Here is a 12,943-nt window from a genome sequence, read left to right as displayed (position 1 = left end):
GGAGTTATGATCAGGGTATCTGTGATTACTCATGAGCCCTAATCTCCAGGAAAGGGAAATTCCAAAGAAAACATGCTTTGAGCTTTTTCCCCTTCATGCACCATTGTCGGGTATATCTGAAGAAACACAATTGGATTATTCTAGAAGCTGTTATTTCAGCATCCGCATTTCTCCTAGGCTGAATCATACCATGCAGTCAAAGAATATCAGTTTCCTTAACTTATATTCGTTACCTTATTATCATCCATCACAGTATTAAGAGACTCAATCCACATCGGATCAATATCTCCATCTAGTACTATCCACTTGGGACCATCGTGGGTGATGTTGGCCAGCTCTCGCATGATTGATGAAAACAGTCCTGGGAGAGTGACAGGAATACGTGGATGAAGTTGCCATCTGCTCTAAGAGTTTTATTCAGCAACTTATTAAAAATTATCCTAATTAATGCCTTCCTCTTAAGCATTCCTTTATGAACCTGCATATAAATATTACTACATCATGGTAGGAGTCTAATCTGCTGAAAATGACTGCAGACCTACACATGAGCTTCACTCCTACCAAGGATCCTAAGGGATGAGAAAAGTGAAGAGCAGATACTCAGAGGCAAAAGAAGGCATGAATTTCAAATGCAGAGAAAACCATCTGAATAAGGCTTGGAAATTCTCATAAATGTTTTTCTGTGGCTCAAAGTCTATCAGGGAAATCAAGATGCATTAAACGCTGGGTCATGGCTTTAGTGAGATTGAGGGGAGAACAAGCACAGAATGACATTGCATGACAGAACAAAATGTCAGTAAAATCAAGGAGACAGGGAGGATACAGTGTCTCGAGGGGAGTAAATAATGAATGTTAAGAGCAAGAAGGCTGGGAACAGAGCAGCAGCACTGCAGAGCAAATGAAAACTCCACAAAACTATCACTCTCCTCTACAGTTGAAAATACCTAGGGAGACACTGGTCTTCATGAAAAAACATCAGGCAAATGTTAAAAAAAAAAGCCTCTCTCCTGGTGAATTGTGACAAGAACACTTTTTTTCTCTCTGAGACAAGCTATTTCTTTCTGATCCAGGTCAGGAACAGCTAGTGGCATTATATGATTGAAGACAAAGCCTGTGCACAACAAATGCAGAACAGCTCACCTGAAACAGGTATCCAATTCTTAGATGGAGTAAAAGAAAAAAAAAAAAAAAAAAAAAAAACAAAAAAAACCCAAAAAAACCCCACGAAGAACCCAAAAAAACCCACCACACCACTTCACTGGCTCTGCCTCGACTGGACACGTGCCTTGGAAATCACTCTAACATCATGAGTATCAGAAATAGCTACTGTCTCAGAGCATCAATGCTTCCCTCGTATACACAACAGCAGCAGAGAGGAAAGTGCTGCTCTCCTATCCTTGTGCATCCACACCACAGAGCAGTCTTTGGATTTATAAGAAGAGTTTGGTCCTACAAGGAACACTTTTAGGATTCCCTTTTGAGACCTTTTACCACCCAACATATATAACCTTTTCAGCTCCTGACAACGAAAGAGTGACAGGATGAAAATGGGAAGAGGAGAAGAAGGGGTTGGTCCACAAGAGAACACATCATCTCATGCTAGGCTGTGGTGAAGATTGCCTTGCTGGTCTTTCACAAGAAGAAATATAATTTTCAGGAATGGTTAATGCAGAAAATATCTGCCTTGAAACTTCAGGGAGGAGTCCCGTAAGCTCCCTTGAAACGTTATAGGCTAGAAACCACTGCACAGCCACCTGTAAAATGTCCCTCCTGCTGCTCAGTGCCACCCACAGTCCTCGACCTGCGGTCACTGCTGCAGCCAGTCTGCAGAGCTCAAGCCGTACCCCACACCTCCCTCTGACACTTTGATTTAGGGCCCCCAGATACAGCTCAAAAGAAATTAACCCTGGCAATGGCGCAAAGCAGTGGGTCAGGAGGGGTCCGTGGTGGGGGCCAGGGGAGGTGGGTGGCAGCTCATCTCCTGCAGGACTTCTGGCTAAGGGTGATTTATGGCAACGTCTTCCCTTACCTCCCCACCTCCCAAACCAGCCGCACACGTAAATCAAAGCTGCCTTTACTTATTAGTCACAACCAAACATTTTCACTCCAGATTTCTGTAATCCTTCAGCAAGTTTTAAATGCTCATCTTATTTTCCTCAGGAGCAAGCAGGATCGACAGAGTGGCAAATGCTGGTGCACTACAGAGACTGGGCAGCAATGTTATGTGGAAAAACACCAGTTTGAGGCTGCTGCATGTGTGCTACCAGCTATGGAAACCTGGAGATGGCATGTTTTGGGGGACCCCAGTGCATGCCATAGGGCAGGAAGGAACTTTCCTCCATCACCGGTCCTGATAAGCATGAAAAACTGCCAGTCCCATTTAGGAAGTGTTGATGTTAACAGAAATGATAATTATTCTTATGGCCATAAAGTAAAGCAAGTTAATACTATACTTCCCATCTGAAAACCAAAAAAGCTAAAACATCCCATGTATCCTATCAACAACAAACTCTCACATGGCCATGAGCAGCAGAGGAGCACCTGGGCTTTCAGACCTGCATATAAAAGGACCAGGCATCCTGCTGCTGCTCAGCAAGTTCATTAAAAACATGCTGCTTCATCTACAGAGTCAGGCATCAAAAGATATTTACCATCTTTCCATTCTCTCGTTGCTGGGTTAATGATGCCGAAAAGCTCATCATTGGTGACTGCTTTGGGGTTGAGGTCTGCCCAGACAGGACGTCGCTTCATGATCTGGTACGTCTTATTCAGGGATCTCAGCACCTGAGACTTGCCCGTGCCTGCGTTACCCACCACGAAGACAGAGTGCCGGACCATCAGCAGCTCCTCCAGCTGCACCACCTGGGAAAAAACACTCCCAAATTTTAGACAAAGATGCCAAACTGAAGTTCAGATCTACAAAATAGCTTCTGTTGGGCCTCTTCTTTAGGAAGACGTGACCCAGAGACACAAACGGATTTGACATTGAGTTTGATCTAGCCACTCTAATCACAACAGGTGAAATCCTCAGCCTGCAGACAAATCTCCAGCACTATTTACATCTGACAGCCATCAGTCAATGAGGCTCTGGTCTCCAGGGGCCAAACTTTCACGAGTTTACAAGAGTTGGCACCTTTGTAAACTCAGAGACCGAGCCAATGCTGGCTTTAGAGGCAGGTGCCACTACATCAGACCCAGCATAGCTGACTGCCCTCCATCAAGGTCTGCCTGCAAGGGGAAAATTGCGCAGAGCCCTCTTTGTAGCCCTCTTTCTCAACCAAAGATGGTTGAGAAAACCCAAATGATTTGACGGTGGTGCAGGTACAGCTGAAGATTGCTTGGTCTTACTTTGAGCACAAAGTTGTCCTCAGCCTGCAGCCGGAGGTCCAGCACAGCCTGCCTCACAAACGACTCAAAATTCAGGTCACGCTTCCGAGGCACATCCAGCGCAGGGAAAAGGTCCCCAATCAGCCCCATAAACACTGGCACATCATCAGTCACAATCTTGGGGATGTTAAAGTCACGAAGCGAGCGCATCAGAACCTGGTCTTCGGGTCGCTCTGGGTCATCTCGTTTGAGGGAGCCAGCGACAACCAGCACCGACTTGATTGCACGCAAGCCCCAGTCGTAATGATCCTATATAGCGGGGGGGGGAACAACAAAAAAAACCAAACAAACAAACAAAAAAAAAAAGGTGGAGAGATGAGTTTATGCTTAGACAGTATACCACTATGAAGGAGTACAAACCAGCAGTCCCAAATTCCCAGGCATATCAGCAATGCAAATATATTCAAATCTGCTGTTTGCATCATGGCCAGAGACCTCCACCAGCCTTAGTTACCCAATTTCTACTTCAGCAGGTAAGATTCGCAACAGGGACAGTATTAAAGAGCCAAATAATTCAGCTGTTCATACCATCACATGGGCTCAAAGTTGGCAGTAAGACAGCAGTAGGACTTGCAGACCAGAAACCTAAGGAATTTGTTTCTCCTAAAACATAAAGCAGCTAAAGCAAGGCCAGCCAGACCCCTGGATCTGCAGGAGCTACCAAGGTGAAAGATTTCTTAGTCCCTTATGAGGCCCCAAAATCCAAGTTTCTCCATCCTGCTTATCATAAGATTACCAGCATGTTTGGTCCCAGAGGCAGTCCACCAAGCAGAGGCCAGTAAGGACGTTGCTAGAAAAGAACTACAAAGAGGCATACGAGGAACTCTCAAGCTGACAAGCAACTCTTTATATTTCTGCTCTGTCAAGACCCTCCAGAGCGCAGCTTGACAGCTGACTGCTTTGTGTGGGAGGCCATGGCTTCCACCAAGACCTCTAAGACACAGCAGAAAGTTTCTGTGACAAGTCGTCTCCCACCTAGCCTCATGCTGGCACAGCCAAGATCGGGTTTTCCATTTGGAGTCCCGATACAACTCTTCTCCAGACCCAGCTTTTATCGTGTCCAGCAAACGATGACAAGGAAAAATCTGATTAATTGGAGCTTTGCACTGGAAACAACCTTACTTGGTCAACACCTGACCTGACAGAGAACTATTAGGCTGAACTCAGAGAGGGATGTACTTCATAAACCCGTTGCAGGCAGGAGAATCAATAAGAATTAAGAGACTGGAAAGCAAAGGGTCACTGAATACTACCCCTAACACAGTGTCATTTGAACCCACCAGAAAATCTCTCCCATTAATGCAGCAGGTCAAATACTTTTATCCCTGCAGTTCCTGCAGTTTGAAAATTTCATTACTCTGATGATCACAAACCTTCTCTTCTCCCAGCAGCTAGCACAAATGCAGTCATTAAATAAAAGCTGTGAAGCTTTAGCCATGGAGGTGAGGGGCAGAGCACATGTTCCTGCTGATTTTGGAGATCAACAGACTTCATCGTACCATCCAACCACAGAAGTAGGCTCACCTGCTTGGACAGGAGCTCTTTGCAGAGCTGGTACAGAGTAATGAACTTCCTGGCTAATGCCCGAGCCTCGATGAATCCCTCGGCCACCAACATAATCTCACAGATCAGCTCAAAGTCTGGCACGACCATTGCGCATGGCCTAAAAAGACAGGCAGGAAAAGATTGCAGAACAAGTATTTACTGACTACAGGTCTTAGGGGCAGTGGATTTGCAGCTTTATCTTCCAGGTCTTCTCCAGTGAGCCAGGTCACACACTGCCTTCTGCATGTGAATTCCCAGATCCAGGCTTGTTGTACAAGGCTGAAACTATCTGTGAATCTCCAATGCAAGTGAACTCCCCAGGGAAATGAAGATAAGCCTAGATGTTCCAAAAGACAATTGCCGCCAGTCTTCTAATACAGGTCTCAAACCTTGATCTGGACTCACCTGAAGAGAGCTTTTAAATTCTCAGGCAGCTCAGTTCGCCCCGCATAACCAGGGTTCATGGTGATGAAAATGCCTACAGAGGGAACCAAGTTAATGTCTTCTCCAAGAAAATTGAAGGATTTCTTCTTCTCCCGTATTGCATCCTGCACACTCTTCACCTAGGAACCAAGACAGTGTTACAGTATTGGCACTCAGTTATGAAAAACACACCAGACAAGAGTGCTGCCTTCCTTACACTTGGCCCCATGACAACTGGGGCTTATCACTGGTTTGCTTTGGTTTTTTACTGACCATATAAAGCTTTATACACTGTTTGAGGTAAATCTGTGTGGCAACACCAAGCTCCCATCACAATCAAACTCTGACAAAGCAAAAAAAAAAAAAAAAAAAAGAGGGCTGACGAGACAGGGCAGTTAAACTTGCAAAGGAGTTGCAATAATTTGCACCATTACTCTGTAGGACAATAACGGACATGGGTGAGGAAGAGCAGCTCAGTAGAAAGGAATGCCTCCAAAGCTGCCTGTGTCTCACTTTGACTTTTGACATAATCTCTGGGACACTTAGACACTTCTCAGCACATCTCACAGCAAAAACACCACCAAAAGTCAAATCATCTCTTTCAACTTCCCAACCTAGTAGGAGGCCAGATGCCTGAGATGAGATGCAGGGCTGTCCAGGCATCCACAAAACAGCCAACACCCAGATGCAGTCCAAGACTCTGACACAACACAGGCTCAATTGCAAACTGATCATTTTATATTGCTTTTAAAGATTTTGGGACATCAGATATGCAATTTAAAACCAAAACCACAAGGCAGAAACTAAGATGTCCCCTGACACCTTCACTCACTAAATATCGCATTGTCTTTTACATTTTCCTCATTGCTGCTTTGTTCTTCTCATTCCTCACCTCCCAAAGACAGTAAGTTTATTAAAACTAGATCACCTTCTTGCAAACAGCACTTCAGCAAGGGAGAAATCTCTCTACATTCACTACTCTAACCTTGGTGCTGTTTGCCATCTTAAAGCTAAGCAATTAATCGAATTTTCCTCTGTAAGGAACCATATCGACATTAGCTGCATGACTAAGACAGCCAATTAAACATCGCCATGGTTACACTCCTAATAGCAGCCAGGAGACATGATGATGGAATGACAGCCTTGCTGCTTTCTTCAGATGCTGCGCTCCAGCCAGGAGCGAGGGAATCATTAGCAGTTGAGTCATATCTGGGCTTCTTTTGTTCAGCTTCTCTTTTTATTTTAAGATCCTCAAAGACTTTTTTCAATGACAACCTTAAACTAGAACCTGGCGGAAGAGAAATTGAGAGGGAACGATATATAAACTGCTGTACTCGCCTGGGGCTTCTTTGGGACATCACATAAGGTAGCAATTATGAGTGAAAGAGAGATGAGAAGAGTGAGGAGTTCATGGAGGCCTTCAGAACAAGGTCTTTGACTGAAACATTTACAAAAGTGTAGAAACTTCTGGGCTCTAGATCTTTTTTTCTGCAATATCAAGTCCAACAGAAGGTCTAGGAAGAATTCAGCACCTCAGTCACACACTGAGGTCCTACAACCTGCACTCTGTTAACACTAGTGCCCAAAAGAACTTAGATACTTCAGCATCTCAATTTTCAACACTGAAGTCCCTCAAGGCTCAAAACTTTCAGTTCTGCCCACGCCACAGTCTGGACAGTGCAGTTGAGCACCCTTTTGCTCAAAGTCCCCTGGTAGCTGGATTTACCTGGCATCTTCAGAAGATATCAATGAGATTTAGGATACGGACAACATCCAGACACAGCTGTCCTTCAAAGCAAGGGCCAGAAACGCTAGTAGTGTCTGCTGTCATAGTGCTGCCCTGTGTTCATACCTGGACTGCCTCAGATTTCAGCCCCTGCCCAAGAGGATTCACACCCGCAGCACTTACCCCGGGTGTCCCCTCTTCATCTACTGGGCAGGCACAAGCAGGGCATGGAGTGCCTCTCCTCTGGCAGTCCTTTCCCCTGTGCAATGTATTTCCAGATTTCCTCATGGGCCAGTAAGGGGAAGGGAAGGGAAGGAGGAAACAAAGTGCCAGATTATATATAAGCAAAAGGGAACAGGACTTTCTAGTATGATGAGGAGGGCAGTCTCCTTTCCAGCCCTTCTCCAAGGACTGCTGTTGTGCTTCACATGGGACTTAACAACAAAATGCATCAAACGGTTAAACTATGGAGGAGATGAGAAACCATTCTACAGGGCAAACACCTACGCATAGCCAAGCACAGCTCAGGTAGCTCTCTCCTGGCTTTAACCCCGTGCTGTTAGGGTATCCTAGGCAAGCACGTAAGCAAGGGCTGCACATCTGCTGCAGGTTCCAGTTACCAAGTGTCACCCAGCTAACACCAGCTTTCAGGAGCACCACACTGCATCCTTCCCAGGAATTACGCCACTCAGCCGGGAATACCCTCCAAAGCCATTTCACAGAGCTCTCATTACAGACGTTGGAATTAAAACCACAGCCACGTGAAAAGAGAAGGAAGGAAAGATAACTGCACAGTCTTGGTGACAGGAAATTAATCTTCTGTGTATCCTCATTTGTTGAATATCACAAAATCATAGAATGGTTTGGTTTGAGTTGGACAGGAACTTAAAGATTAATCTTGTTCCAATTCCTCTACCACAGGCAGGGACACCTTCCACTAGATCAGGTTGCTCACAGCCCCATCCAGCCTGACCTTGAACACTTCCAGGGATGGGGCATCCACAGCTTCTCTGGGCAACCTGGGTCAGTGCCTCAGCACCCTCAAGTTAAAGAATTTCTTCCTTACGTCTGATCTGAACTTACCCTCTTCCAGTTTAAAGTCATTAGCCCCTGTCCTATCTACTACCTGCACTTGTCCAAAGTCCCTCTCCATTTTTCCTGTAGGCCCCATTTAGGTTCTGGAAGGCCACTATCAAGTTTCCCCAGAGTCTTCTCTTCTCCAGGCTGAACAGCCCCAGCTCTCTCAGCCTGTCCTCACCGGACAGGTGCTCCTGCCCGCTGAGCATCTTTGTGGCCTCCTCTGGACTAACTCCAACTGGTCCACGTCCTTCTGATGTTGGGGGCTCCAGAGCTGGACGCAGCGCTGCAGGCGGGGTCCCATGAGAGCAGCGTAAAGGGGGAGCTGTCCTCCCTAAAATCATATGCTGCAATTATCTGACAGCATATTAGTGACACCAGTGCCTTCCTCAGGAGGAACAGGTACAGAGCCACAGCATGCACTGATCTGAGAAAAGGCGCTATAAAGAATTGCCTCAACACAAGTGCTGTAACTGGAGGAAGAAAAGAAGCAATAAAAACGTTTGCAGCACATCACTGCTACATTTTGTCAGTGCTGTGATATTCATGTGATTAATTTTGGGATAGAATCCCTCACCTGCCTACACACAGAACTGAAACAAGCAACATGCAATTTCCATATTTACCCTCGCTCCAAAGGCTGCAGCATGTCTCTGCCTTGTTTGTATTTATTTATGAGTGTTTCTCCACTTACCTGTACAGCAACCACAGAGAGGACCTCAACCGAGATTCTGTTAAATTCATCAAAACAGCCCCAGGCTCCCGTCTGGGAAAGGCCTTTGTAAATATTCCCACAGGACTGGGAAAAAAAAAAAAATAAATTTACAAGAGTGAAATCATAAATGGAATCAACTCCAGCAAAAAAAATATGGATTTTATTTCCCAGCCTGTTTATTTATAGCAATTTTCAGTCTATTGTGGGTATTTAGAAAAGTGCAGGGAAACAGCAGGCACAACTCAATTATAATATTTATAGCTCTGCACAGTTTGCCACTTGATTTGTTAATTGCACTTGCGCGATGTATCTGTGCAGTAGTTCCATTTAAAGGTCACCTGTGCTGAATTAGCAACAGCCCCGCTTCCCGGGAGAGCCCGTAAAGTGAATAAAATCTGATCTGAGGCTACCAAAATCACTGTTCCCTGGGCCAGAAGGGAAAGGCATAACAAGGCAGAGAGCACAATTTGGGCCTCTGCCTTCTGAAGAACCTTGTGGAAGTCAGAGAAGAAAAGGGAGGAGGAGAAAAAGGTGTTTAGCAGCAAGGAACGTAGCAGGGATTTGAGGGGAGGTGATGGATTAAAGCAATCTCAGTTGGATTGCTCTCATGGGGCCCTGAGCAACCCCAGCCCCACGTGATGGCACTGTGGCCAAGGGAGCAGTACCTTGTAGTCCATCTGCTCGGAGCAGTTAAACACGTACACCATGATGCCCAGGGCTCGCCCCAAGTCTTTCGTAGTCTCCGTCTTGCCAGTGCCTGCAGGGCCTGCAGGTGCTCCGCTCATGGTCAGGTGCAGTGACTGGGTCAGGGTGATGTAACATCTTTCACAGTTAAGGATGAAATAAAAAAGGAAAGAGACTGAAACTTGGCCCAACAGGTCATCACTGGGCTGCAGAGACATGGCACTAAGGCAATACACTCAGGAGAGCCTTTCTTCTGAAAAGCTGTACATGAACAGGGTGCATGTCTAAGCTGAAAGTTCTCTTGGGCATTAATTGAGATCTCTGGATCCTCATACCACTCACTGATATTAGCCACGTCCCAAATAGCATGAGAAAAGGTCAGCTTTTCTGAATGACTTCCCTCTTCCTTCCCAGTGCTCTTCAGCCCAAAGGATCCCATTCCCCATCACTGACAGAAACCCGCTCAGATGGTCTACGACTGATCCCACTCAATGTCACAGCAAGCCCCAAAGTTTGTCCATCATGCTGAAGACAAACACCAGGGAGGTGCCCACATATGAGTGTCCACAAGTCCTGTACAAGCACAGAGCTGTAGTCAACCTGGCCAACAAAAACCTGATAACGCATGGGGGCTTGGCTCAGCTGACTAACACGGGCAACTAGAGCCAGTTGGGATGCTCCTGGATACTGAAACGCTATGTAGGGTGGAAAGATATGACAAGGGGCCCAGAGGAGACGTGCATGCTTCTGGATTGACATCTGGAAGCCAGGTGGGACAATACAGGGCATCTCAAGTCACCCTAGGCGTCCCCACTGAGCCAACTGAACCAAGTGGTAGACATCTACTTCAATACGGGATGAAAGCTTTCTAGACTCACCAACTCTATTAGATGCAGGACATCTTGTGCACAGGCAGACACCTACAAGTAAGCACCTTAACGCGAGAGCTGAATCCCACCCCAGGATCTGAGGCACAGATACCCTGAGGGTACCACCATCAAATGACAAATGAGGTGAGAGTTAGAGCTCTGCCACCAGATTGCTGGGACACAGAGAGAGAACAAGACGGATGTGGGCATTCAAACTAAATCCATCTGGCAAAGTCCAGCTACGACGGTGTTTCCCAGAGACTTACCTGTCAGTCAGTGGAGTGATGACAAGCCGAGGGGTGTTGCCAAGGTATTCATAGGAATACAGGAACTGCGCATCACAGATGTTGGCAAAGCAGTGCCGTTCCTCATCCGACCATCTGTGCCGGAGCTGTGACAGCCAAATGAATGCCTGGGCATTGTCCACCTGCAACACACCCACAAGCACCATCATGGGAAGGTCAGAGATGCCAGGCACATACAGCTCAGGTGCCAAAACGGTGACTGCAAGGAAGTTTTCATCGGGGATGGACTGGTCCTCACTGCAAAGGCAGGTGTGGTGAGGAAGATCACCTCCATGTACTGTGGTGAGAAATGTCACATTCTCATCTCCCATCAGTAGGTAGGCACCAAATTAGTAATTATGTTGGTGAGTGAGGAAAAACTGAATACCCAAAAGAAAGAGCAGCACAAAAAGACTCCTGAACAGGAGATTTAAGAAGCAGCAAGGTGTGAAGAGGGTCTTATAATGCAGCCCTTGGTGTTGCATGGCCACAATAGAGAACAGCACCGCAAGCTGGCGGTGGCTTTCTGTCTCCTTATCACAAGCCCTGTAGAAGTAATTTTAGTCACGTATCTCCCACTGAGACAGGCAGTGATCTGAACGGCCTGTGGTTGTTCTATCACTCCTGTAACCCCCGCTCCAACACCCAACACAGGACCACGCTGAGCTGCGAACACAAACCTTCTGTGCTATCATCTTTGCCACCACGTCCCGAGCGTGCACATCGATGGTGCATATGGTCATGATTTTCTGCCTGTCGCTGTTGGAGAGCTGCCCAATCAGCATGGTAACGAGGGTGTTCAGTTGGGTCACTTGCTTCTTGTGATATTCCTTCATCGCATTCTCGTAGCCTTCCTCCACCCTGGCAAAGGAAATCTCAACCTCGGTTGTCCACCAGATCTGGGTGCAGGAAAGAGCCACCTGGGGAAATGTGCTGGCTCAGTATCAGGGAAAACACCAGAGTTTCCTTACATTCAGGAGTGTCTGATCCGCAGGGAGATCAATGATGAAGTATCCGCGACATGAAATTAAGTATTTTTTCATATGGCAGTCACAGCAGACAGGACAATGGGGATCTGCCCCGTGACATTAATTTAAAACATCATATCAGTGGTAGACACATTTAGCAGCTACTTATTAGTAAATCAGCACTTTTCACATGCCTGACACAGCAGAGGAGGAGACCACGAGGCTGTCAGAGATGCACTTGAGGGGCTCTTTGCTCTCATTAGGTCTCCCCACTTTGTCTTCCTGCTGCACCTCTCTCTCCTCTGGGTGAAGAGGCTTCCTGTGACCCACAGGGTGCAGCAGGCACTGCCCAAGCCCCCCAGCTCCATAACCCAGCCAAGAGCATATCCCTCCTCCCTGGAGCCCAAACCAGAACATGGTGCTCAGCCTGGAAACTCCATCAGGAGATTGCCAGGACAGAGGACAACTCATCCTTCCTCCCTCCCAAACAGCACGGTGGAGGCCAGAAATGTCCCCACCCACAACTAAAGGCCTTTACTGAAAGATGGGAAGGGCAGGACTGCAGGGGAAGCCAAGCGCTGACTTTCCCATGTGCCAGCCTGAGTGGAGATGAGGAACAGCAGCAGATACCTGGGCAGGGTAGTCAAAGAGCCACTGTTCCCTCGGCTTCTCCTCGTAAGCCACCACTGCTTCTGTCATCTCGTCTCTCACAGTAGCCCTCATGCTGTCTAGTACGTGGTTCAGCCAGACCTCAACCTGGAGAAGAGATTAAATCACAGTCATATATTTTCTCTTCTTAAGCACCTTTGGTAACCAGTGAAGATAGGGAACAGAGCAAGCATCTCAACTCTTGAGTTAACCAAGCCTCACAGCCTCCTTCAGATTGGGTAGATTCAGCCAATTCTGGTACTGGCAGGATTAGCATCTATTTCCAGACACCAACAATACAAGGCAGTTTTTTCTTGAACTCCAGCTATAAGAGAAACCAGAATGAATTCCACTGATGAGTAATTTAGTTCGGCGAGTTCCACCTCCAGGCCGTGACAGAATCACTCATGGGACTTGGGCACAATCTGCCAGCAGCAGGAGAAAGCTGCTGCCAAACTTGGGAACACAATTCCTGCTGAATTTAGTATTTGATAGGCAAAACCCTCACTGAGAAGATCGTACAAATGCAGCAAGCTCCATTGCCGGGGAGCTCAACAGCTGGTATTAGTTGTTTTAACATCCTATAATAGTCCATGGTGCAACTACAGGGACAGATA

At 46.7% G+C, this 12,943-nt stretch overlaps 1 protein-coding gene across 1 annotated transcript in view; it reads right to left on the bottom strand.

Moving 5' to 3' along the window:
- Window positions 1-12,943, bottom strand: part of DNAH9 (dynein axonemal heavy chain 9) — a 169,583-nt gene that overhangs the window by 120,370 nt on the left and 36,270 nt on the right. Inside the window, exons 24-33 of the mRNA XM_086762087.1 lie at window positions 12,309-12,434; window positions 11,391-11,630; window positions 10,693-10,853; window positions 9,539-9,695; window positions 8,853-8,957; window positions 5,338-5,495; window positions 4,912-5,050; window positions 3,349-3,636; window positions 2,652-2,862; window positions 234-361 (exon numbers count right to left, since the gene is read on the bottom strand). Coding sequence (XP_086618213.1) covers window positions 234-361; window positions 2,652-2,862; window positions 3,349-3,636; window positions 4,912-5,050; window positions 5,338-5,495; window positions 8,853-8,957; window positions 9,539-9,695; window positions 10,693-10,853; window positions 11,391-11,630; window positions 12,309-12,434 — 1,713 coding nt within the window. The remainder of the gene's footprint in view (window positions 1-233; window positions 362-2,651; window positions 2,863-3,348; window positions 3,637-4,911; window positions 5,051-5,337; window positions 5,496-8,852; window positions 8,958-9,538; window positions 9,696-10,692; window positions 10,854-11,390; window positions 11,631-12,308; window positions 12,435-12,943) is intronic.

This window comes from Chlamydotis macqueenii, chromosome 18 (genome assembly GCF_036417535.1).
Source record: "Chlamydotis macqueenii isolate bChlMac1 chromosome 18, bChlMac1.mat, whole genome shotgun sequence".
NCBI classification, from domain to species: Eukaryota; Metazoa; Chordata; class Aves; order Otidiformes; family Otididae; genus Chlamydotis; species Chlamydotis macqueenii.
This window is presented reverse-complemented; position numbering and strand designations above follow the sequence as displayed.